The 24,440-nt window shown below is 41.3% G+C and overlaps 2 protein-coding genes across 8 annotated transcripts in view; one reads left to right on the top strand and one right to left on the bottom strand.

The window, feature by feature from the left end:
- LOC108147467 (Down syndrome cell adhesion molecule-like protein Dscam2) overlaps positions 1-15,831 on the top strand; it is a 46,987-nt gene extending 31,156 nt beyond the window's left edge. For 2 of the 6 annotated variants that reach the window (XM_017274005.2, XM_017274006.2), the window contains exons 14-32: positions 180-316; positions 1,064-1,206; positions 2,073-2,234; positions 2,832-2,976; positions 3,516-3,952; positions 4,243-4,396; positions 5,699-5,816; positions 6,741-6,903; positions 7,468-7,983; positions 8,501-8,647; positions 9,469-9,621; positions 9,884-9,978; positions 10,614-11,664; positions 11,729-11,875; positions 12,155-12,498; positions 12,701-12,773; positions 13,056-13,205; positions 13,943-14,111; positions 14,182-15,831. In XM_017274005.2, the coding sequence (XP_017129494.1) occupies positions 180-316; positions 1,064-1,206; positions 2,073-2,234; positions 2,832-2,976; positions 3,516-3,952; positions 4,243-4,396; positions 5,699-5,816; positions 6,741-6,903; positions 7,468-7,983; positions 8,501-8,647; positions 9,469-9,621; positions 9,884-9,978; positions 10,614-11,664; positions 11,729-11,875; positions 12,155-12,498; positions 12,701-12,773; positions 13,056-13,205; positions 13,943-14,111; positions 14,182-14,329 (4,452 nt within the window). In that variant the 3' untranslated portion in view covers positions 14,330-15,831. Of the gene's footprint in view, positions 1-179; positions 317-1,063; positions 1,207-2,072; positions 2,235-2,831; positions 2,977-3,515; positions 3,953-4,242; positions 4,397-5,698; positions 5,817-6,740; positions 6,904-7,467; positions 7,984-8,500; positions 8,648-9,468; positions 9,622-9,883; positions 9,979-10,613; positions 11,665-11,728; positions 11,876-12,154; positions 12,499-12,700; positions 12,774-13,055; positions 13,206-13,942; positions 14,112-14,165 lie in introns of all 6 variants that reach the window. The other 4 variants (XM_017274009.2, XM_017274008.2, XM_017274007.2 and 1 more) reach the window with 4 other exon arrangements.
- A 90-nt stretch (positions 15,832-15,921) lies between these two features.
- LOC108147469 (ceramide transfer protein) lies at positions 15,922-24,007 on the bottom strand. 2 transcript variants are annotated; one of them, XM_017274014.2, is made up of 9 exons: positions 23,867-24,007; positions 23,318-23,621; positions 21,813-22,205; positions 21,598-21,746; positions 21,285-21,345; positions 17,837-18,061; positions 17,522-17,753; positions 16,672-17,010; positions 15,922-16,609 (listed from the first exon to the last, which is right to left on the bottom strand). In XM_017274014.2, exons 2-9 carry the CDS (start codon positions 23,594-23,596, stop codon positions 16,482-16,484), a joined length of 1,806 nt encoding a protein of 601 aa, XP_017129503.1. In that variant the 5' UTR covers positions 23,597-23,621; positions 23,867-24,007; the 3' UTR covers positions 15,922-16,481. The 2 variants fall into 2 exon arrangements, with proteins under 2 accessions (XP_017129503.1, XP_017129504.1); XM_017274015.2 differs by lacking the exons at positions 21,285-21,345; positions 21,598-21,746; positions 21,813-22,205; positions 23,318-23,621; positions 23,867-24,007 and adding an exon at positions 20,001-20,319.
- Positions 24,008-24,440: the final 433 nt, after the last annotated feature.

The raw sequence follows: 24,440 nt of genomic DNA, 5'->3' as shown, positions 1-24,440 counted from the left end.
TTTGCATAAATTTTCATTTTCCTTCCGAGAGTCCCACTTCCGCACTTCCACTTTTCGGTGCACTGCAAATTTTATGCAATTTCAATCAATTCGATTTACATGAATTTTTCAATTCACCTCGAGCCTGCGAGAAGAGCTTTGCTAATTGGACCACTCTGATAACGAATTCCCCTCTTCAGATACCAGACAGCTCGCGCTTTTTAGTGGGTCAATATGTTACCATCCACGACGATGTCATCAGCCACGTGAATATATCCAACGTCAAGGAGGAGGACGGCGGAGAGTACACCTGCACGGCCCAGAATGCAATTGGCAAGTGAGTAGCCGCAGTTCCATAAATAAACCACACTCGGTGAGCCCTTTCCTATGAGGGTGAATCGCCTGAATGGTCTCGATAGGTTGGATAGGTTAGAGAGGCTGGTTATGTTGGATTGGCTCGGCTGGGGGCATAAAAAGCATTTCCATGCTAAATCATAAATTTATTTGTAGCATAGCAAAAAAAAAATATATAAGGCTGCGGGACACAATGGCCGGGCATTGTTTGGTAGGCAGGGGAATGGCATAAAATCCAAACAATTTGCTGAGCCAGCCGAGGCAACTCACTTCTAGAGATGGAAAAGCTGAACAGGCCAGGCACGAGTATTTAAAATAAATCTAGAGGATAACAGAGCTATATAATCAATGTGTAAACCATTATAAAAAATAAAACGGAAAGCTGTTTAAAAATCAAGAACACTCTCATTGGTCGAACTAAATATTTTTAAAGTATAAAATAAATAAGAATGGCAGGGCAAAGTGTTCAATTTTTTAAATTCTTTATAAAACGGAAAGTAGACAAATTTAAGAACTACTTTACTGGCAAAACTAATATTATTGTTTGATTTATAAAATATTAAAATAACATAAATAACATAACCTAAAGGCATATCAAATCCATTACTTCCAGGAGATAAAATATTCAACCGAATAAATTCCAATATTCTCAAAAACATATATATTTGTTGCCCCTTCACGAACACATCTCCGTACCAAAACTAAACGTCTGCCAATGTTTTATTTCCAGAGTCTCGCACAGCGCCAAAGTGAACATCTATGGATTGCCTTACATACGCGAAATGCCAAAAATAACAGGAATTTCTGGCTCTGATTTGATTGTTAAATGTCCCGTGGCTGGTTACCCCATCGATAAAATTCACTGGGAACGAGGTGAGCCAAACATAAATATATCTTTGTGCCCATTCGGATATGTGATGCTCTGCGATGTGCGCAATATATGTATATTTGATTTATTTTTTGGTCATTTTGATATTTCGCTGTATGCTTATTTGCCTTTTGGCCAGTTGTTTGTTATTAAAAATGGTATGTTTGTTATTGCGCATATCAGTGAAAATTATTAAAACTACAAAATAAACGCGGTTTTTTCGAAACTGTTTTCCTTCGGACTGAAGCGAAATTTAAATTCGAATATTCGCGTTTTTTATGATTAATAATTATTATCTTTGGGCGTTTGCATGCGGGCTTGTCAACATGCATTCGTGTTTATCATGGTGAATGTGGATAAAAATAAATATAATGACCATAAGGCCCGGAGTCGGAAATGCACTTTCGAGCTCTTATTTGAGACGGATAAGTATTGAAATATGTGAAGAAATCAATATGATGCTGCTAAGTTCATTTTCTTTAAGTAAATAAAATTTAATGTTTATCGGATATCAAAGAAAGACAACTGTTCTGAGAATATAGAAATTGATAGAAATAAATCCAAAAACATTTATGTATTGCCCCCAGATGTTGCAATAAATCTACCTTTACTATGCTCATTTCTTCATCAAAAAGCTCTTTAAAAAAAGTTGTCCTCCTCCTCAGCTAGTGTATGCAAATAAATTAAGCTGGCCAAAACAAAAGTGCAGGCACCACACCAAATGCTACATGGCCAGTCATAAATCGCATAACTTTGTTTTATGTGAGAGCAGCCAAATTAATTGCCAACCTCCTTCCGCTTTCTCGTTTTTTTCCCCCCATTTCTTCCGCTTTTTTCTTCATTTGGGGGGGTGGTCGGTGAAAAATAAAAGATGGCCAAACGCTGCCCATAAATCGCAGGCAGCGTGCCTACAACAATGGCACCTTAATTATCGAGCAACTGCAGCGCCTCGAGGATGCGGGAACGTACACGTGCATGGCCCAAAACAAACAGAAGCAAACATCGCGGCGCAACGTGGAGATCCAAGTGCTGGGTGAGTGTATTTGCCAATATTTAAAATTAGAAGTGGTAGTGGTAGTGGAAGGGGAAGTAGAAGTGGTGTTAGAAGTCGAAGCTGCAAAAAGCCGCTGCAGCTGCTACAATGAAACTATTCCAATTAGAGTGGCGAACGAAACTATGCAGCCGCAACAGCAACAGCAACTATTTTCCCAGTTAATGCACATGCAGGCGGTTGTGGGTGGTTGGGAAGAGGTGGCTAGTGGGCGGATAGTGGGCGGATAGTGGGCGGCTAGTGGGGCCGGGCAGACCCACAATGAAGTCATTGACTTTTGTGTTCTGTCTGCGGCAACTCCGCCTCGTCATCCGCCTCCTTCTCACTCTTCATAATAATTCACTCGGCAGCTGTTGCTAAGCCGCAGCTGCATTGATGCGAGGGCCACGCCCACAATTGCCACTACCACTAACGCCCCCATCTCCACCCATCCTTGATAATCGGGCTCACTGGGTTTTATGCTCAAGCCAACTGCCATGGCAATTGTTAGCCGGTTTCGCGACACTCAACGTTTTGCCCGCGGAATGTTTTCGGTTTACGGCATGAGTTTTATGTTTAATGGCTTCCTTCCGATTGCAGTGCCTCCGAAAATTATGCCCATTCAGGCCATGACGAACATGCTCCGCGAGGGGATGCGTGCGGCCATATCCTGCCAGATCCTCGAGGGCGACCTGCCGGTCAGTTTTCGCTGGGAGCGCAACGGAAAACCACTGATCGGCACTGGGTGAGCACTCGAATTTATTTTTTACAAAGAAATCACCAAAATATAAGTTCATAAGTAGTTTGACTTCCAATTTGGCTCTTAGTTTTATTTTAATTAACAATTCGAAAAAAAAGTTGTAGCAAAGCAATGGAAATTGAATATTTTTCGCAGTTCTCAAACTTTTACACAAATTGTATAAATATTAAATTATTATTACACACCTTAAATTTTAAAACATTTTGAAAGTTATAATAAAACTTATTGAATTATTATAATTATACACGAACGATCAAATATTTGTAATTAATTCAAAGCCAATGCTCAAAACATATCAAAAGTTGTAATGAACCTTATTGAACGTTATATTTATCTATACCATTTGTATACCAATAACCATTCTAAAGTACTAAATAGTTTTTTTTGGCCCACAACCAAAGGTCAAATCATTTTATTTAAATAAAAACAATACTAATGTAAGCAATAACAGCTAAGATTGCTTTAGCTATAGCTGTAGCTATGTTACTTAATATGTAAATTCTGCTAATCTGTTTTTGTGACAGCAATGAGGTGTTCCGCCGCCTGGACGAGTACTCGGCGAGTTTGGTCATCGAGCACATATCCTCGGACCATTCTGGAAATTACACCTGCATAGCGAGCAATGTGGCGGGCACCGAGAGGTTTACCGTGCCGCTAACCGTAAATGTGCCGCCAAAGTGGATCCTGGAGCCAAAGGACTCGAGTGCCCAGGCAGGGGCAGATGTCCTCCTGCACTGTCAGTCGTCGGGCTATCCAACGCCAACCATCACCTGGAAGAAGGCCATTGGACCAACGCCCGGGGAGTACAAGGACTTCCTGTACGAGCCCACCGTTCAGCTCTTTCCCAACGGAACCATTTTCTTCAAGAAGATCAGCAAGGAGTCGCAAGGACACTTCTTGTGCGAGGCCAAAAATAACATTGGTTCCGGAGTCAGCAAGGTCATTTTCCTCAAAGTAAATGGTGAGTATACATATCCAAATTTTTTATGGTATTCTAAAATATATTTTAGGATTCTGTAAATAGTCGTAAAATATTTAGCTGAAATGGGAAATTTTACAAAAAATATATATTTCAAATAAAATATATTTGTTGTTACAAAATTTGTTAAAGACCTAGCTAAAAGAGACAGTTGAAGTTTAAAAGTTAAAGAAAAAATGGTAAATAATATATGTAATTTTAAAAGCAGTTTCAATATCAGTGCTGTAACTTACCTAATGTTTCTTGCCACTCCTCTTTTTGGTAATTCACAGTGCCCGCCCACTTTCAGACGAAGACGAAACAGATTTCGGTGGCCAAGGGCAAACAGGTCCATGTGCAGTGCAACGTGCAGGGCGACAATCCCATCGACTTCAAATGGAAAATCCAGGCAACGCAACAGTATCTCGACGAGTCACTGGATTCTCGGTAAGAGTGCCCCCCCATTAAGTCCTTTTCCCACTCCAGGATGTCTGCGTGTCCTGGCGAAATCAATTCCAAGTCGATTGCAAACAACAAATTGCTTTTAATTAAAGGAGTTCTGTCGGGGCTTGGATTTCGGTTTGTGTTCAGACTCTGCCCCTTGGTATGGATACCAGTACTTGGCCAAGTTCTAACTCAATTTTCACCAGGCAATGAGTTTTGAGTCTCTCTGTGTCTGCCTCATATTTTCGCAATAGGAATTCTCATATTGCTGACTCTAATCAAGGGCTTTCAATTCCTTTTTGTAGTTGCCAAGCACTTGGGAAAATTTTGGGTTGATTTTGAAAAACCATCTTTAAATGGAATATTTTTTTTAGTTGAAAGTCTGTATAATAAAGACATTAATATATGTAAATCGGGAATAGACATTCTCTTTTTTTAAAATTTATAAAAATTTATATATTTTTTCAAGTTGGCAATAGAGTGTTATTTAATTAAACCATACAATTTGTAAGAAATTGTAAAGAGTGCTACAGGCTGTACATTATATTTTCTCAACATGCCAATTAAGAGAACTGAAAATAGGTCAGGCTTGTATGAAGTTTAAATACTGCATTTAAAATCTTATCTAATTCTGAGTCATTGACAATTTTTTTCCAAGTTTTCTCTCTCGAGAAACTTTACAGAGACCATCCAATAAGGCAAGGAAAACTTGCAGCTGCCATTTAGAAATGCCATTTCACTGGCCTTATAGTTGTGCTGCATCCATTTTAGTGCCCACTTGTGTCCCTGTGTATTTGTGTATCGTAAGTGTTTTAATGTATATGTATTTCCGGCTTTCTCTTTTCTTCCGACCCACACCAACATCAACACCGCCACCACTATCACCACCCACATGCCTTTGGCTTGGCAAACAACTGAATATGCACATGCGTTTTATTTATTTATGCCATTTGCACACGCACACAAATGCCATGCCACGTGCGTCTGTGTCGGTGCGTATCTGTGTGTGCATTTCGGACTCGTACGTCTTCGTCTTTGTCAACAAAACTACAACTGCCACACCAACAACAAAAACAACAACAACACAATAATACAACGACGTGGAAAACGTTGTTATAAAATTGCATTGCATCGCTCACGTTGCGCAAACACGTATCCACATACACATTCACAACCACGTATCCGTATCTGCATCTCCATCTGCATCTGTATCTGCGCCTGTATCTGCATCTGTATCTGTGCGCCTCTTAAATGCATTTACTTACATATAAATCACACGGCACACACGAACACACGCACACCCAGCTACACAATAAGAGATCAAGTGCTCGACGACGGCATGGTCTCCGAATTGGGCATTTCGCACACATATCGCCAGGATACGGGCATTTATATCTGTCAGGCGAGCAATGCATTCGGACAGGTAAGTTGCAAGGCTGACACTTTTGTGTGGCACACAACATGCAACACACAACTTGCAACACACAACGCCGTGATATTATTATGTATCGGGTTGACTTAAATCAAGCTGTCGCTGGACTAATGGAATTGGGCCGAGTCGAGCTCTAGTTTATTTCGATCGGTAGTTGCTGCGCAGTCACACTATGAGAATGATAAATCACTGGTATACAAACGGATAAATCATGTTTTAAATGTGTCAAAATAATCTATGTTTAGCAAAGTAAAAAAAACTTAAACTAAAAAACTTTTTTTAATTTTTGTTAAAAGTATTTTGTGGACTTTGTAAAATATTTCTTAGTTGTCACAAAATTTGTTAATTGAAATTTGTACTTCTGCAACGAAAGCTAAATTCGGTAGCTAAAGTATCATCGAATTCCAAACAGGATGAATAACAACATCCTTACACTTAAACTTTTCGTATTTTTTTATTTTTTTTTCGTTTTCAAACATCAATTTCTATTATTAAACTTTATTAATCTTTTTTTTCAACATATATATATTAAAAATTCGTAAAAACAATGTACATAGGATTTTATTTATAAATCTGTAGCTTTGTGTACAAAATCTATAAATTCGTCTGCCAAACTGCAGCACGCACAACTCACACACTGTCAGAAAACTTTTGCCCCAGCCTCGACTGTCTGCAAGTGGGCCCAGAATTCAGTACCCCGTCCATCTGCCCCATCAGCCACTGCTGGTAACCCTAATTTATGGCAATTTGAATGAGACTCGGACAGCAGCTGCAGCTGGCTGCCTGTCATGACTTTCACTGGGCGCAAATGAACTCTTAATGCGCCAACTCGGCCCAAGTCCATCCCCATTACCAACATCAGCGTCAAGCGAACAGCTAGGCGGAACTGACACAAACGCATTCAATTTTTGGCAGGACGAGATGTCCATCCAGCTTATTGTGCAGGAGGTGCCCGAGCAGCCGAAGAACCTCCGCATCAACTCGCAGCAGTCGCGCAGTCTGCAGCTCACCTGGAGCCAGCCCTTTGCCGGAAATAGTCCCATCGAGGAGTACCACATCTACTACAAGCAGATATCAGGTGAGAAAAAGTAGATTAAAGTTGTAAATTCGAAGGAAAGTTCGATGTAGCATACACTTACCTACTGCTTCAAAAGAAAAAAATAGTTCTTGTTATTGAGATAATCTAAGAAAAATACCTTAAACGTAGTCAAAAATAAAATAACTTAAAAATACAAGAAAAAAAAGTTTAGTTATTTGCAACGAATACAATAAAAGGGTATAAAAAGAACCAAAGCCAACAAAACAATTTAAACTCCAAATTATATTCACTTAAAATAAATATATTACGTATCCGCCAAGGTGTACAGACACATTGTTTTCATTGAGCAGGCACAATTATAGTACTTAGTACATAATACACTGAATATTTGAAGAGCTATGCTTATATTTACATATTTATTAAACGTAAAACGAGATTTGGGAAATATTAATCTGATTGAATATAAGGTATAGCTTGAATTTGCATTTTGATAATTGGATAAATTGATTTGGAAACTATGAACTTTGAAATCGTTTCCTGATACTTAAATGTTAACCAGTAAATACCACCGATAACTGATTAATTTAATACACAAATAATTAGACTTCTTCTCGCCACCAGATATTTGGCAAAACGCGGAGCACCTGACCATAGCCGGAGCCCAGACGGTGATCAACATCCAGCAACTGCGTCCGGCGAAGGCCTACCACATCCGCATGTCGGCGGAAAACAAACTGGGCGCCTCCGAGTTCTCGGAGGTGGTGCAGGTGACCACGCTGGAGGAAGTGCCCTCCGGTCCGCCGCTCACCGTGCGGGCCGAGCCCAAGAGCTCCACCGAGATCTTTGTGACCTGGGACGCCCCGGAGCGAGATCACTGGAACGGCATCCTGCTCGGCTATTACGTGGGCTACCAGATGTCGCTGACGCCCGAGGACAAGGAGGTGAATCCCACGCAGGGCTTCAGCTTCAAGACCGTCGAGGTGCGGTCCCACTTCGGCGGCGAAACGGTGCTGGCCAACCTCAACAAGTTCACCCAGTACCATGTGATTGTGCAGGCCTATACCAGCCAGGGCAGCGGACCGCCCAGCAAGGAGATTGGCGTGCAAACAATGGAGGACGGTGAGTGCCCAGTGGGTGGTATTCGGTGGTAGTTGGTGGTAGTGGGTTTCCATGGGAGATGGCAGGAGTTGGTTTCAGGGGGCGGAGGCGGGTAATGGCAAGTGAGCGCTGGCCACCTGGCACGCATTGATTGGATTTGTTAATTGCCCGTACACGAAATCTGACCTGGACCACGGCGACCGGCTGCCATGCAGTCTGACTTTCAGAAGGCGTTGGGCTAAGCACTTGGAGAAAATATTTCAAGAACTTTAAGGCATTATATGTTATACACTTTTAAGGTTAATTTCAGAAGGCAATATGTTTATGTTATGTTTGATCCAACAAAAATAGGCTTTCATTTTTATTTTATATAAAATATAGTTTATATATGGATAAATGATGAATGAAAAGTCTTATGACATTGGCAAACTTTATATTTTAATAAATGTTTTCCCCTTAAAAGTTAGTTAACCATTTTTTCAAGTGTGTGAAAAACGTTTAATAACCCGATTCCCCTTTGCATCTCCCACTGTTGCAGTGCCCTCATCCCCGCCGGAGTCGCCGCAGTGCGATGTCCTAGGCTCCACATCGATTTATATCACCTGGTCACCGCCGGACATTGACGGCCAAAATGGAAAAATCAAGGGCTACAAAGTGTTTTACATTTCGGTCGACGAGCTGTACGGTAAGTCCTTTATGTCTCTCGATTCCCATTTACGCTTGGGAGGTTCTCCTAAGGGGTTGAATTCAGTACTTCAGCACACGGAAGTATTTAACGCGAAATTAAATCGTACAAAGCTACAGATTTTATGAAAGGTATTTGTAATTTTAACAAAAAATTAAGCTGTGTTTATATACCCATGCAGCTATTACCAAAAATTAAATATTCTTTAAATAAACTATTATTCGATTTTAAAGTGTACAGGTTTGAAAACAGTTTGTTTCATATATTTGTCCGATTTTTTCTACTTGCTATATGATATACTCGTAAAATTCGTATTCGTGTTACCTGCAATAGAAAGAAAACTTTTGGGAAAGTTTCATGCAGAGAGCTTTAAAACTATTTTGCGTAGAAACGAACAATCAGACTGACATGGCTATATCCACAATAAATATACTTTATAGGGCGGAAATTATAAAACGTATTTGACGAACATTTGTGAAATATATGGGGAAATAGTTTTATTTTAAAATGCGTAGGTCGCATTCAAAAACTCATTACTCGAAGTCCTCGTTCCCATTCAATTACTGCCTTTTCATTGGAATTCCGCTGCATATATACACCACCAGCGATGGTCAATTACCGCGCTAAAATGTGTCCAGAATGTTGTCGACCGAAGCGACCACCACTTGGCCAACTTATTTTTGAAAATTATGGCACTCTCCAATTAATTAGCCCACTTCATGGTCCTCATATTTCCAATCCGTGCTAATTGTTCTCGTCTCTCCTTCTCCTCGTGCTCCTGCGCCTGCTCCTGCTGCACTGCCTCGGTTACACGTGCTCAGAAACCGATCCGGAGGTTGTCAAGTCAACAAATCAATACGTCACCATCGAGAATCTGCGCAAATACACCAACTACACGGTCTGGGTTTTGGCTTACACCAAAGTAGGCGATGGCATGCAAACCAAACCGTTTTATTGCCGCACCCACGAGGATGGTAAGTGGCGTTCGGTTCAATGAACGCAAACGAGGTGCGGCACAGCCCACCATCCCATACCATCCTGCCCATCTCCAATCCGGACTCCGGAATTCGCACCCCCAATCCCGATCCTAGCCAGCCACCTCGGTTCGTTGTCGTTGGCGCGCTGGCAATTTCCAAACACACACCCATCTGCTGATATATACATTTATTCATATACTTCACATCTATATATATATATACGTGCATTTATTTGTGCAATCGCAATTGTGGAATGCAGTGCCCTCCGCCCCGCAGGCCATCAAGGCGATTCCCGCGTCGAGCTCGAAAATCATAATATCCTGGCTGCCCCCCGACCTGCCCAACGGTGACATTGTAAGTCTATTTTTCGCAACCCATGGGGCACTTATTATTAGCTTGGTCAGGGTAGGCTAACTGGTCAAGGTCAGCCTTATTAGATCAATAGTAAAATATATAATATATAAGCTACATTACAAGGAACAGAATTCAGAGAATAAATGCATCCTAAATCGCATCTAAAGTAAACATTTACAAAACAGAAGAATGACACTTAATAAGCTTATGGAGCCTAATAACGATTTTTTAATTTGTCAATAAGTCTAAGAAATTGTTTCTCTGTAAATATTAAATTATTGTTTTAAAAAGAGCCAATAAGTAACAATGAATGACACTTTATTAACTACTACGCTTTTAGAAGAAGTAATAAGAGCATTAAGTTTCCTTAAAAATGGTGCTTTATAATTTTCCATATCAGTACTCTAACACATTCCCCGTTTTCTCAAAAGGGACGGACTCTGTAAATGCTCAAAATTATTGTTTTTTTAACGAAGCAATATATAAAAGCAATAAACTAATTAGCTTTTACTAAGTGTAATAAGTTTCCCCCACAAATGGTGACCAGCAATCATATATTAATTTGTCGGCTTACTCTGAAAGTAAATTGTTTTCCCATATCCGCACCCTAACGCCATCCTCGTCTTCTCCACCAGACTGGCTACACCTTCTACATGTCCATGCTGGAGGGCGGACGCGAGGAGGGCACCCACAAGCGGCTGCTGGGTCCCTTCGTGGAAATGCACGAGACGGTGCGCACCCAGGAGTCGGCCACGTACCAGTTCTGGCTGACCGCCTCCACCAAGATGGGCGAGGGCGAGAAGACGCAGGTGGTGACGGTGCCGCCGAACAACAAGGTGCCCGCCCGCATCGTGTCCTTCAGCCAGCGCATAGTCACGCCCTGGAAGGAGCACCTGGAGCTGCCCTGCAGGAAGGTGGGCGCCCCGGCTCCGGTTACCATTTGGCGCCAGGATGGCCACAACATGGAGACGAGTGCCCGCAAGACGATTGCCAAGAACGGCACGCTCTACATGAAGGAGTGTCAGGCGAGCGATGCCGGTAACTACACGTGCAGTGTGGAGAACACCTGGGGGAAGGACGAGATCGTCTATAATATTGTGGTGAAAGTGCCGCCGGAGGCGCCCAATCTTACGGTGATAAATGCCTACACGGATAGCCTGCTCCTGGAGTGGATGGACAACAGTCATGGCGGCAGTCCCATCCTGGGCTATGTGATCAACTACAAGAGGGACAACGGGGACTGGGAGGAGCTGCAGGTGGACTCGAAAACTACGTCCCATTTGCTGACCAATTTGTGGTGCGGCACTCGCTATCAGTTGTACATAACGGCCTACAACAAGATTGGAACCGGGCTGCCCTGCGACATAGTCAACTCCTATACGAAGGGCAATCCCCCCGTGCAGCCGAAGCACTCACAGATGATCACCAACAACTCGACGAGCGTCACCTGCTGGCTGGACTCCTGGGGCGATGGGGGCTGTGGCATCCTCTACTTCATGATCGAGTCCAGGGTTTACGGACGCTCCTCGTGGGCGGTGGTCTCCAACCACATCCCGCCCACGGAAAGGATATACACGGTCAGCGACCTGGTGCCCGGAACTAAGTATCAAATCAAAGTCACTGCCCACAACAATGCCGGTTCCACCATTGCCATTTACAACTTTACTACGCTGTCCACACAAGGAGGTGGGTTTTGGGCAGCCCTTTTCTTCCCTTGAATGACAAACTTATAGAAGACTTTGTTTTTTAGTGATGTACAACAACGATCACTCCACACCTGTTTCCCACCTGAGCGATCTGCCCTTCTATGCCAACTTCAAGCTGCTACTGCCCATATGTATTTCACTAATAATGCTGCTGGCCTTAATTGGCGCTGCTCTATTCCTGAGAAAACGAAGTAAGTGTTCTTTTAAAATTGAAGTAGTTAACATAAATAGGTGTAAAAATATTTGTTTTTTTTTTAAGTTATTAAATAAAAGCTATAAAAAATTGATAAAAATGGAAAATCATTTTAAGATCAAGATAAAAATGTAAATTCATTTTGTGGATTAGTTTTCCAATAAATAACTGCTTCCCACTCATTTGTTTGGATTTAATTCTTGGCAAAACTGCTTAATAGTTCAGTTTAAACTACACTTTAAATTTGATTATAAATTATTATTATTTATTTATTTAGAGCTGAGCAACCAGGCTCGTCTGGCCAGTTCCTCGATGTCGGAGTCTCCGTCGCTGGCCAATCTGCAGAACAAACAGAACCGGGATCAGCAGTATCTGGCCGTGCGCTGTAATCCGGGCACATCTGCCCCACGGGGCTCCAATTCCAATGATTCCGGGAGTTTTGGCAAGGCGGAGGGCAACGAGTATATCGAGGACATCTGCCCCTATGCCACCTTTCAACTGAACAAGCAGACTTATAGCGAGAGCTCCTACAGCGGCAATGTCTACAGTGGTCCCTACCACTCGGTGCGCGGATCCTTTGTCTACCACGATGTCAAGCCGGAGAGCTACCACGTGAGTACAGTAAATATCGCTAAAAAAAAAAGATTTATTACAAATTGCAATACGATTTTTATTTTGAATATCATTGAGCTACGATAACATTTATTAGTTTTTAAATAAAATATTTGTTCAAATAAGTATTGTGTTTTATTGTTTATTTTAAAAACTTACAAGTTACTATCAATACCAACCCTAAAATATAATTAAATAATTAAAATTACAGTCAAAGGAGCCGGAATACACTAAGGTGCGCCGAAAAGTTGGCCGTCTCAGGGATCCGCATTCAGAGAGCCAAGGTAGCTATATCCATGGTTTCACTGTCACCCCGCCCACCATTTGTGCAGTCCCAGCTCCTGCCCCCAACCCAATAATCCCAGCTAGCTGTAAGCCAAATTGAATCATCGTTTGTCACAGTCGCATCCCATCCAAAAACCCATCCAAAACGATCCTCTGAGCCCTTGGTTTAACCCATCTTTTTCTCATTGCTCTCAACGTTTTTCTCCATCCACATTCGTACATCATCTCGATAAAACCAACAAACAACGTACAAACCCATCGAATCGTACTAAACTTTTTAGAATCGGACAATCCAGGTTCAACAGATTCCGAAGTTAGGAAAATCCTAACGCTTCACATCCCAATTACAGAATATGACACACTCGGCTCCGAGTCCGACAATGATGTGTCTGCACGCGCTCTAAACTCGGCCAAGTATCGTGCACAACGTGGTAAGTAGCCATCGGAATAACCCATAAAAGTTCACTTTCGAAATTCGCCTTATGTTTGCTACTCAAAATATTTTAAATTCATTTAATTAGAAAAAAAGAAAGGAAGGACAATGAAGTTTTAAAATAAGAGCAAAATGGAAAAGTATTGTCAAAATATAGGGTTCTGTTTTGAGATACTTAGCCAGGTACTTGAACATTCTCTTAAGGGATGGGTAGGGTTTTAAATGCAAAAATAATAGCTATTTTTTTTTTATTTATTTATTTTTTAATGTGGAGAATGTTGTGCACTACATAGTCAACTCAAAAATGTAGTTTGAAAAGTTATAGGATTTTCCCGATAGCCCTTATTTTTTATTTTGAAGCACTTTAATTTTAAATTAAAATTTTTGATAAAAAATATAAAAGCTTTTTATTACCGGCAGATTTATGTAAAGAAAATATGTAAAAATTTTTGAAAAATCGGATTGGCTGTCAATTGGCTTCAGAAATGGCAGTCGTGAAAAAATCAACTTAAAGTTTTTCTTCTTTGAAAATGCAACTCGCTTTGTCAGTTTTACTCCGAATTACCTGAAATCTTGGCTCAACCTTCTCGAAATATTGTAGATAAAAAAATAAATAAATTTGAAAACCCTACCCACCCTTAAAACTAATAGACATTTTGGATTCCACGGCGAATTTTTTACTTTAGAGATTATTTATTTATTATTCATCACTAATGGCGGATTATGCACTTGCAGATACCCAGGATGAGACTTCGTCCTCCTCCGAGACCACGCCCACTAGTATGACCCGGAAGTCAAAGCCGCCCTTTGCCGCCCGGAAGGCGGGAAAGCCGGGAACGAGTGGAAAACGGCACGTGCGAAGTTCCAGTGGCTACTCGAGCCACAACGAAGAAACTACTTTTAGGTAAGTGATCGCGAGGAAATGCCAAGTGTCGATTGCCGCTACTTACGTAATCAGAACTCTGTACGTTTAGCATATCCAACTATCCACCAAACTATCAGGACCACATAAATCCACCAGCTCGTTTTTCGGATGCCAACGACAAGACGAAGACCCAGACGTCGCCACGAATGCGTGCCAATCAGAAACTGCACCGGGAGGCCTTCCAGATAAACGTCTAGGCCCCCGGGAAGGGAGTTAATTTTAAACGTAATCTTAAACTGAATGTAAAAAAACGGAAATCGCGTGAAACGAAATTGTAAGCTGTAAAATTTGTTGTAAATCCACCCAAAAATGAGAACGAGAAAAAGAATTCGAAATCGAAGTCGAAATCGTATTGAAATTTCGAACGGTCTTGACAAAAGCCCACTTCCAGCTAACTAACTTGAAACCAATACCTAAAGGCAGTAAATCTACAAAGCATTTCAACTATTTACAATGGAACGAACAAGAAATGGCAGTGAGGCGATGGGAGAAGAGCAGCGAAGTGAAGGGAATCGAATATTACAAATTTTAGAGGGTACTTTGATTTTCAACGAACATCGGTTTTTGCAAACGAACGGATAGAGCACGAAAAATAAACCATAAGACTTATTTACACACTGATTATGCTTAGTTGGACTTGAAAAGCTGCGTAAGTGTAATGAACATGAACTTTAACTTAAAACAAGTTCAGTCAGAGACAGAAACAGGATGAATATAAATAAATTAATGTTATAGATCCTAAATTAAGCATTTAATGTATGTATTATAAATCGAACTGCGGCAGGCCGCAGATGTGAAATATCGGGCAAGAGCAGACAACATATAGTACTATATGCGCATAACAATACTATAAAGCGAAAATTCTTGCATTTGTAGTGAATTATAAACGTTTCGTTGAACTGCATTGTTTGTTTCCATTGATCCAGTTTTGCATCAGTTTGTAAGTGTTTGCGACAAGAATACTTGACAACTGTTAGCTAGTTACTTAAATGAATTAAATTAATTTACGGGGATACAATAACACGAATGCATTCAGATAGTTTATGAAACTGTTGTACATAGCTAAGCGTCATATAATTACTTCTTAAATCGTATTATACAACAAAACCGAACGATTCAGCAGCATAAGAACGTATTAAATGTTAGTGGAAGATATTACCAAAAGCCAAACCAGCATGCATTTCCATAAGCCGAAACTAAGCGACCGCTCGAAACTAAACCACTACTGACCCGATACAGAAAGATATAGCCGAATATTGCCAAATAGCATTACACATCCGATACACAGACACTGCTCCTGTACCATATAGACACGCGTATATGTAACTCTATTTTCCAATAGCTACAACGACAAACAACCAAGCAACCAATTACATGACAATATGACACAGCAAGTACATTACATATAAAAAGCATTAACGACAAAAACCAAAGATTGTAAGCGTAACTCCCGTCGTGGATGATACAACTTATAAAGTTGAAGTTGAAATAATTAATTAGCATCGAGACAAATTTGGCAATGCAACTATTCAGACTGCACAAAAAATAAAGAAACAAAAGCAAATTGTAGGCATTTAAAATTCTTCAACTGCAGTACTTGGTTGTAAATTTGAATAAAGGTGTTCTGGCACATTGCGATTAAGAAAAACTACATAAACAAGTTGTAAAATTACACACGAAAATTCTTCTAAAACAGCACTGTTTATGTACATTGAAAATAGTTCGCGGAAACAATGAGAAACTTCAAATACATGACATGACATATGATAAAACCAAGCAAAGATCGATCTTTTATTTGGAGACAACAGTAAGTCGCATTTATTTACATTTGATAGTTGAGTAAAACAGATGTTGCTGGGCGGGAATATGGGAATATATATACTCGACTCGTACGTATGCGGATATATAATATAGATTCACACCGAAAGGAAAGCTTCCTTATAACTACGCGTCCCTCACATCGATCTTGCAATTGTTGCATTTAAAGCATTTTCATATAGATATACATTACAGATAGACAGTTTCGGAACTAAGAGCTATACATTGATTGTGTTTTACTTACACATAACTTAAGGCTAGGCAGGTTACATTACATCTTAGTTGCTTTACCGCGGATACAAAAGGGAATTCTAACGTTTCGCTTGGAAACTCGTACACGCGTACAGAGGGGCCAAAGTCATAAAACTCAAAGTTACGGTGTATAAAATTGTAGTAAGGAGTAGCAAAACGGAATCAGAAGATAGTTGAGGCCACAAACTGGAGGCTTATTAAGGATAACATCCAAGTCTAACTCGTGAGACGATTCAGCTTTGATTGGTTTTGATTGCTTGTAATTGCTTATGGCAAATATCAGAACATGATGGGCTTGTCCTTGCACTGGTCTATTACGTAGCCCGTGAAGCGCTTCAAAAACTTCGGATACTCGCGCTTGTACACAGCCCTTAGAGCGCTCGCTGGCGCCCAGCCTCCGGGATTAACTAGTCGATGGAGATCACAGAAATGAGGCAGATTCCAATGGAATAATGACAATGATACTCACCCACAGAGCAGTAGGTTATTTTGCAGGTTAGATCGTTGCGATTCAGTGGCTGTCCCTTCACATAGTCCTCGGGCAGGTGGGTCTGGCAGGCCAGGATGACGGTCAGGAAGATCCGCACGCACTTGCCGTTCTTGGACTCCTGTTTGGCGTACTCCGTGGAGTTGTTGCACACCACCCACATGTCTCGGGCGCCCGGCTCCAGGTTGTCGGTTATCTTGCGCATGTGCGACCAAAACTGCGCATCCCGCTGGCTCGCCGGCCATATTCGCTTGTGGGTTTGCAAAAACAGCAGGGTATCCGCCGAGATTTTCTCCAGAATTGTGCAGTCCTCCAACGTTGCTGAGGGATATAGAATAATTAAAGTTATAGTCCAACTGAAGTAATAATAAATAGCACTCAGCAATAGCACTATAGCCTTTTTAAAATTGCATTATTATATAGCTACTTTAATTTATATTTTTGTACATTTTTATCAAGATATACTCTAGTTAAGGACAAGTAATCAATCAAGCTTCGAAACCAGTGTTTGAAGTTCTTTTATACTAACATTAAAAGGAGTAAAAGTTTATAGGTAGTACAATTAAGTTTTGCTTCTTCTTTTTCCTTAGTGGGTATTATCCATAGATTTTAATTCGTAGTTTAATTTAAGTTATTACTAGGCTTAATTAACAAAAAGCAAAACAAAAGCAATCTTCTTTATTTAACAAGCGTAACCTTTTGCAGCTAAAGGTTCCTCACGTTTATGTTTAATTATTTATGATCGGTTTAGCAATGTATTAAGGAAAAGAGCTTTTGTTCGATTTTAATTTCGCTAATAACAAAAAAGGGCCCACTAAATGTAAACACTCACTTTCCCAGTCATTCCGGAACTCGGGCATGAAGAAATAGTGGCACATTTCCCTCGCCGTCACGCCCTGCACCGTGTGATAGGCCTTCAGGGGATCCATGACCAGCCCGTTGACCTCCTCCTCGCGCTTGTACATTTTAATCTCCCCCTCGTCGGCGAAGATTTGCCAGCCGTTGCCGTCCTGGCCAACGCCCTCGCGTGCGTAGTGCAGCTGCTCCTTGCACACGCGATCAATCTGTGGGACAAGACAAATCCAATTAATGGCTGGATATTGGACATTGGATATTGGGGGGCCAGATTGGCAATTTCCGGTCCTACCTCGGGCCACAGGGCATGGCTGATGGCCTCCGCCCCCGTGCCGAACTCCTCGCGCGCCTCCTCGCCCTCGGCCACCGCCTCGTGTGGAACGTTGACCAGCGTCTGGGAGATCTGGGACTGCAGCTTCAGCTTGAAGCGCAGCTGCATGTCCTCCTCGATTTTGTCCAGGCCCGTTTCGACAGCATCAAAGAACTCATCCTCCGGCAGCGTGGAATGTGGACCCTCCTGCAAATTGAAAAGGGAAATGTCATGTCATAAGTACACAACTCCATTGGCATCGGGCACGCTCTGTACTTATAAACTAAGTCAAGTTCAGGCCAAAACATCTTCGAAGGTTCGGCCTAATTAATTTTAATGACGAAACCGCATTCAGTCCAATTGGAAAGAAATGGAACGTGCTTTGTATAAATTAATCGCCCGACACTTGTGCGGCCAAATGGCCCAAGAAAATCCACTTTATGCTGTTGTTTTTTGCGCCTGTGCCATTCCCTAACCAGTCGGCTGGCGGAGATTCTCGTAGTCGGCTGGCATGCGTAATTGGGCGAGCATAATGGACACAAAGGCGCATCATTGTGCCATGAATACGAAAGCAGAAGACCGCCAGACGGGGCTTGGTACTTGAATCCCATTAAAGCAGTGGAAACTCCCGACGGAAAAACACTAGAACTTATACAAAAAACCGCTTGCTAAAATTAAATGTATTAAATTGCCAAAATTATAAAATGCGCATATTTTAGCCAGCTTTTTTCCCTTTTTTTGATTTTTATTATTTTTTTATGATAGGAATGTTTCCTGGTAAAACTTCTTATCAAAATTGTTTTGTATTATTTAATTTTTGTAAACATACAACATTTTTTGTAGATTAGGATATAAGTCCTCAACTTAATAAGTACCAATATTTCACCTCAAAAAGGATAATAAAAGAGAGATAATCAAGCATTAAAACGAGGGTTCACTGTACACAGTCTGACGTCTGCGGGTGGCGCGTGTATCCCCAGAACGTCCAGCGGCACAAAATAAATGCCTCGAATGGAATTTTTGCGGAATTGAATTTGTATTTATTAATTAAAGCAGACATGTGCGCTGCCACAGGCGGTGAAATAAATACACCCCCCGGTGCGAACTGGAGTGCATTACATCTTGACCAAGTGGCACTGCCAAATGGCCAGCGATGAAGTCATGGACTATATGTACTTATTCCTGAGGCGTCGCTTTGTCTCCTCTTACCAGGCTCCTCAGCGAATTGCTGAATTTGAACCACAAAAAAGTGTTTCTAGCGGGCAAAAGTTTTTCCTCCTTTTCCCAGCAGGTAAATAATAGGAATCTAACCGCGAGAGAGCCAAAAAGAGAGAAAGGTTTGCGTGTGACAAGCGAAAGCAGAGAAAGCGAGCAAACTAGCGCCCTGGCAAGTCCTTCCGTCGAGCACAAGGACACGAAACAAACTGTTGCTGGTGGCCAAATCGCAAAGTCAATGGGGCCAGGATGAGAGGATAACAGAGAGAAAGCCAGATAGAGAGAGAAAGAAAGCAGGAGAAATCGGGTGGCCGAGAGTGAAAAGCGAAAAGCCCGCACAGCAAAAAGCTTCAATGAAAAGGATTTCTCGCATTTAAATAATAAATCAATGCGTGGGGTTTTCGCCACCGCACTTGGAAACTTATGTACAAATGTTCAACAGGGCGTGTGGTGCCCCACAAATGAGGCCAATTTGGTTTGAAAAACGCACCGCCAACATTTTATCCCTCTTAATTTGAGTAAAAGCATCGACACTTAAAAAATACACTATTTGAGTTATAGTTTTAATTTAAACTTCACAAGTCATGTTCAAATACCTTTTGAATTTCTGACTTCCAAAACTGACCAAATAAATCTTTTAATCATATTTCTCTTACTTGATAAACCTTAAACTTTTTTCGTGATTCCATAAAATAAATGGCACAGAGTAAATATGATACTTTTTGTTTATAGATTTCACGTATGCACTTTTTAAATGTTATTATAATAAAAACACTTATTATAACATTGCTTCTAAAATAATCATTTATGAGACATTTTATCAATTAGATATATTGTAACTTTTGCGCACAACAAACCGAAAAACTTGGTAACATTCCCTCTAAGCCACACTCCCTAAATATATATTTTTTATTATTTTCTTCTGGTGTACCTTTATTTGTTTGACTTTGCCCTTCTGAAAGGCGCCAGAGCGCCAAAGAAATCGCGCCGAGGGCATGGCGTTGACGTTGTTTATAAATTTGTATATTTATCTTTTTATGCGTGCGGCGATTTTAGATTTGCTAGCGCACTCGGTACACTTGTGTATATATGTATTTTTAATAGCTCTTTCAATGCAATGCAAGAATTTCACAATCTGCACACTCAATTAAAGCCACGACAAATATGAACAAGAAACGGTTTCGTTTTGAATTGTTTGCCTAGCGAATTGGTTTATGATTGGTACGTGTTGGCTACTCGATCGCTGACCGCCGACTGACCAAGCCAGCTCATAAGCCACAAGCCTGACAGCTGTAAGCCAGGTCGAAAACCAGAGCTCATAAATACAGGGAGAAGTTTAAATACTCTTGACTGATTTTTAAAGCGAAATATGAAAGATGTTAACGAATATTCCTTCTGAAGAGGTAAAAACTTATTGACTCTTGAATAATTAGTGGAAATAGATTTCTTATTTCACATACTTTTTTATCAAGATTCTTACATAACTTATTATTTTTAATAGCAAATACATTTATCGTTAGAAAAAAATTTATTTTGTAGTCTATCAGAAAATGTACCCCTTTATAGAAAAAGCATGTTGACCAACTGCTGGCTCATTTGTCAACCTCAATTGCTGCAGTCTTCGGTAACTTCGGACTGTCAATCTACAATCAAGAAACCGTCTAGACGCCCATTCTTTAAGCTTGAGCAGTCGCCCAATGATTGTACCAAGAAGCCCGTCCAAATCGAGTACTTGAAAATCATCAGATACTCTGTTTTGAGGATCAGTAACTTTTCTAACAACAAACTATTATGGACGTATGCGATTAAATTGTAACGAAATTGAATGGGCAAACAAAAGTAAGGCGGAAATCAGACAGTGAAAACTACATTGCATGACACATTGCAGATAAGAGCAAAACATGGGAACTTCGTGTCAACCAAATGTCGAAGCCAAACATAGCTATACCCTGATTCATTTGGAAACACTTAAATAATAGTTCAGAGTATTCTACTTTCCATACATATGATGAAATCTCTGACACAACATCGAACCAGGCAGTTTATTTTAAGACGCAGACAAATCACACGCAAATCGCTTTTACGAATTTCGCGCCACACTCTCGTTCGGCGATTGTTTGCTTTTTCAGTGGGAACGTGTTTGGCCCCGTATCGAGCAGCTATGACCGTGAAAGCGATTACGCTTTGCTTTTACGGCCTGTAAAATTGGACTCACCTCAAAATCTGGGCCAGGATATGATAAACGCTTCATTTTCTCGATTTCGTCTTTGAGCTTTCTGCAAAAATAAACCACAGGAGTTTTTGTTTAGATTTAACATTTTCAGAATGGATAAACTTGAAAAATTATTTTAGTTATTATTTTTAGTTTAAATTTAATAATTATATGGCTATAACGTTGATAATTTAGAAATTGTTCAACAAAAATACATTTAGTTTGAAGCTTGTTAGCTAAAGTAAATATTAAAGGCAGAAAAATCAGTCTAAATTGCTTCTTCCTTTCGAAATCTAGTCCGACTAGGTCAACCTACTTGCTTTGGTCCTCGGAACGGCGGCGCTTATCAATTTCCCGCTCCAGTTTCCGTTTCCATGAGTCATCGCTCTCGGAGATGATTTCTAGGCAATGCTGCAGGGTGGTGAGCACGCCGGACGTGGTGGCCCGAAACGTGATGGATTCCCCCTGAGATATTGAGGGTTGCACTGAGTATACATTGCAAAGTGTTTCCCGATAAGTGCTCCACTTTACCTTGAAGTCAATGGACTTGAGTCCGTCGCCCAGGTCCAATGGTTGGGCATTGTTTTTGTTCACCTCCGAGCAGGCGTCGAAGTATCGCTGCAGGGTCTCGATCTGTACAAACAGGATGTCCTTGAAGGTCTCCAGCTCGCCGACCTTCTCGCGCAGGTTGCGCTGCGTCTTCTTCAGGCTGCCTCCGCTGGTCAGCGAGATGGTGTTCGACTGCAGGCTCATGGTGCTGCCATGGCGCCGCAAGGATGTGGTGTCCGTGCTACCCGTGTCCTCCTTGTACAGCTGCAGCACCTCCACCCAGTGCATGCGGTCTTCGCTTGTCTCCGCCCGCAGGCACCAGTTGTTTAGGTTGTTGACCACCACATCAAAGCGTAGCTCGTCCGACTCGTGGGCCTAAAAAAAAAACATGCACTCGTTAGTTTCTAAATTAAAAAATGTTTTAAATATACCAGTCAAACCGTGGAACTTAAAACTTACAAGTGCTTGTAGCTAAATTAATTACCGATTTCATGGAAAAAATTTGGAATCTATAATATAACGCAAGGTTAAAAGAGGACTTTATGCCAGAAAAGGGTGTATATTTCACAACTTATCGTAAAGCAATAAATTCGACAACTTCAAATATGTATGGCAATAGTAAAATTAGGGCGGCTCGCAAATCAATGGTCATTAAATGCCTACCATTAAAAGGAAAAACACCCTAATACAAGATTGACCTTCAATTATGTCTGGAAATAGAACATACAGTCGAACTTCCAAAACTCGAACAACTTCGATTTATGGAATCGATTACATAATAAACAAAATGGCACTAAATTGACCCTTATTATGAAACATTAGTCTTTAGTCACTATTGTGTATTGCTGGTATGAAAATCGTTTTCTAAACTCGTTTGTTTAATCATAATCATAATCATAAGAATGTCTAAGTCGTCTGTGTCACCGTCATTGGGAAAAATTCATACAAAATAGTTTTTAAAAGCCTAAAATAAAACATTTTGAAACCAGATTAAGCTTTATAATATTTAAGTAGGATCAGGAGTTCTAACTGCGAATGAGTCACCATTGTTTATATGGTTTTTGCAGCTCCGGCCCTATAAATAGATAAGTACACACTCGTGGTAAAACACCCTCCCAGAACAGCACGCCCTCCTGTCAACAAAAGGCATTATTGCGGTGGGCAAGGGGCCTCCACTTACATTGATGACTTCAATTTGGTCTATTTTGGTCGCCCAACGTTAATTGATTGCGCTGCATTGATTGCGTCGCTCGGAATGGGAATGGGAATCGGAATCGGTGTGGGTATGGGTATGGGTACGGGTATTGACATGCCAATGGAAGTAGAAGTAGACTGAGACTGAGAATGAGACCTCGGGTCGTGGTCATCGTTGGTTAATGCGTCCGAAACACATGCGCGCACACTCACGCCCATTACTTTTTTATTAGTCCAATTGAAAGCACTTGCCGGAGGAGGAGCACTCCGCCCTCCCTTAGACTTTTCCCTACCTTAATGGTGGCCTTGGTCAGGCTGATGGCTCCGCGGCACCCGAAATCCGACTCGGACTCGGACTTGTAGTAGGAGAGGGTGCCGTCCTTCAGGACAATGTAGCGCGGCTGCCAGCCGTAGATGTAGTTGGTCCACTTGCTGAGGTAGCCCCTCAGCTCGATGCTGTTGTCCAGATAATCCTCCTCCTCGGAGACGTCGCTCTGGGATTGGGATCCGGCCGCCGCCTCATTGCTTGATGGCGGCGATGCCGACTCCCCAGCTCCAGCGTTCGCGTCCATCGTCTTCCAGCCACTGCAGGGTTATCTGTACAAGGTGCGACGGTGGACGGGAGGCAGTATCTTAATCAGCAGGTTGCCGCAGAAGATTAAAAATATATTGCGCCACGTCCGCGCAATGTAAACAACTACAATGCCGGCTGGCAATTTGATGGGGCCCATATCGTGATAATCCAATTCAATCAGCACACATCGCCTGACTCACATTTTCCACTGGGGGGGTTTCTTTCCCCCGACTCCGGAGCAGCAACTCGCCCCACCGAAAACACTCACCGTTCGCTTATTGATTGCCCCGGCGATCCGCAAACATCTGTGCAACACGTTAAGGCGCTGGTTTGTTTGTGCAGAGTTTGGTAAATAAACGAAAAGAACTCACGACAAAGTCTCGCTGCGAAACCAAAACAAAGCTGCCAGTGTGACCAGACGGTGGAAGTGCGTTTTTACTCTGATGAGAAATGCAGTAGGATAACACTGCGTTCTCACTGTGCAAATGAATAAGCTTACAATTTAATAACATTTAAACCGAAAAACCAACTGAAATTATGAAGCTCATTTATATTTTCCTTAAACGTAGTATGTAAGTCACTATTCAAGAAAAAGCTATCAGTAAGCCCATATTGTGAAGCAACTGAAATTAGTGTTGGCTAATGTAAACCTTTGAAGTTTATGGCGCGTGATTCAAAATATTTGATAAATAACTTTATCCCAGCAACTTTGGATGAACGATGCAATTCGGCTGGAGGGCATAGCCAAGAATATATTCATGCTCTATTCTTCAAACTGCATACCCGTAGGCCACCTAAAACAATTGTTTGGCATTATATAAGCACCTTACACAAAAAAACCA

The sequence above is a fragment of the Drosophila elegans genome, unplaced genomic scaffold (genome assembly GCF_018152505.1).
Source record: "Drosophila elegans isolate 14027-0461.03 unplaced genomic scaffold, ASM1815250v1 contig_208, whole genome shotgun sequence".
NCBI lineage: Eukaryota > Metazoa > Arthropoda > Insecta > Diptera > Drosophilidae > Drosophila > Drosophila elegans.
The sequence above is the reverse complement of the archived record's forward strand: the minus strand, read 5'-3'. Positions and strand labels throughout refer to the sequence as shown.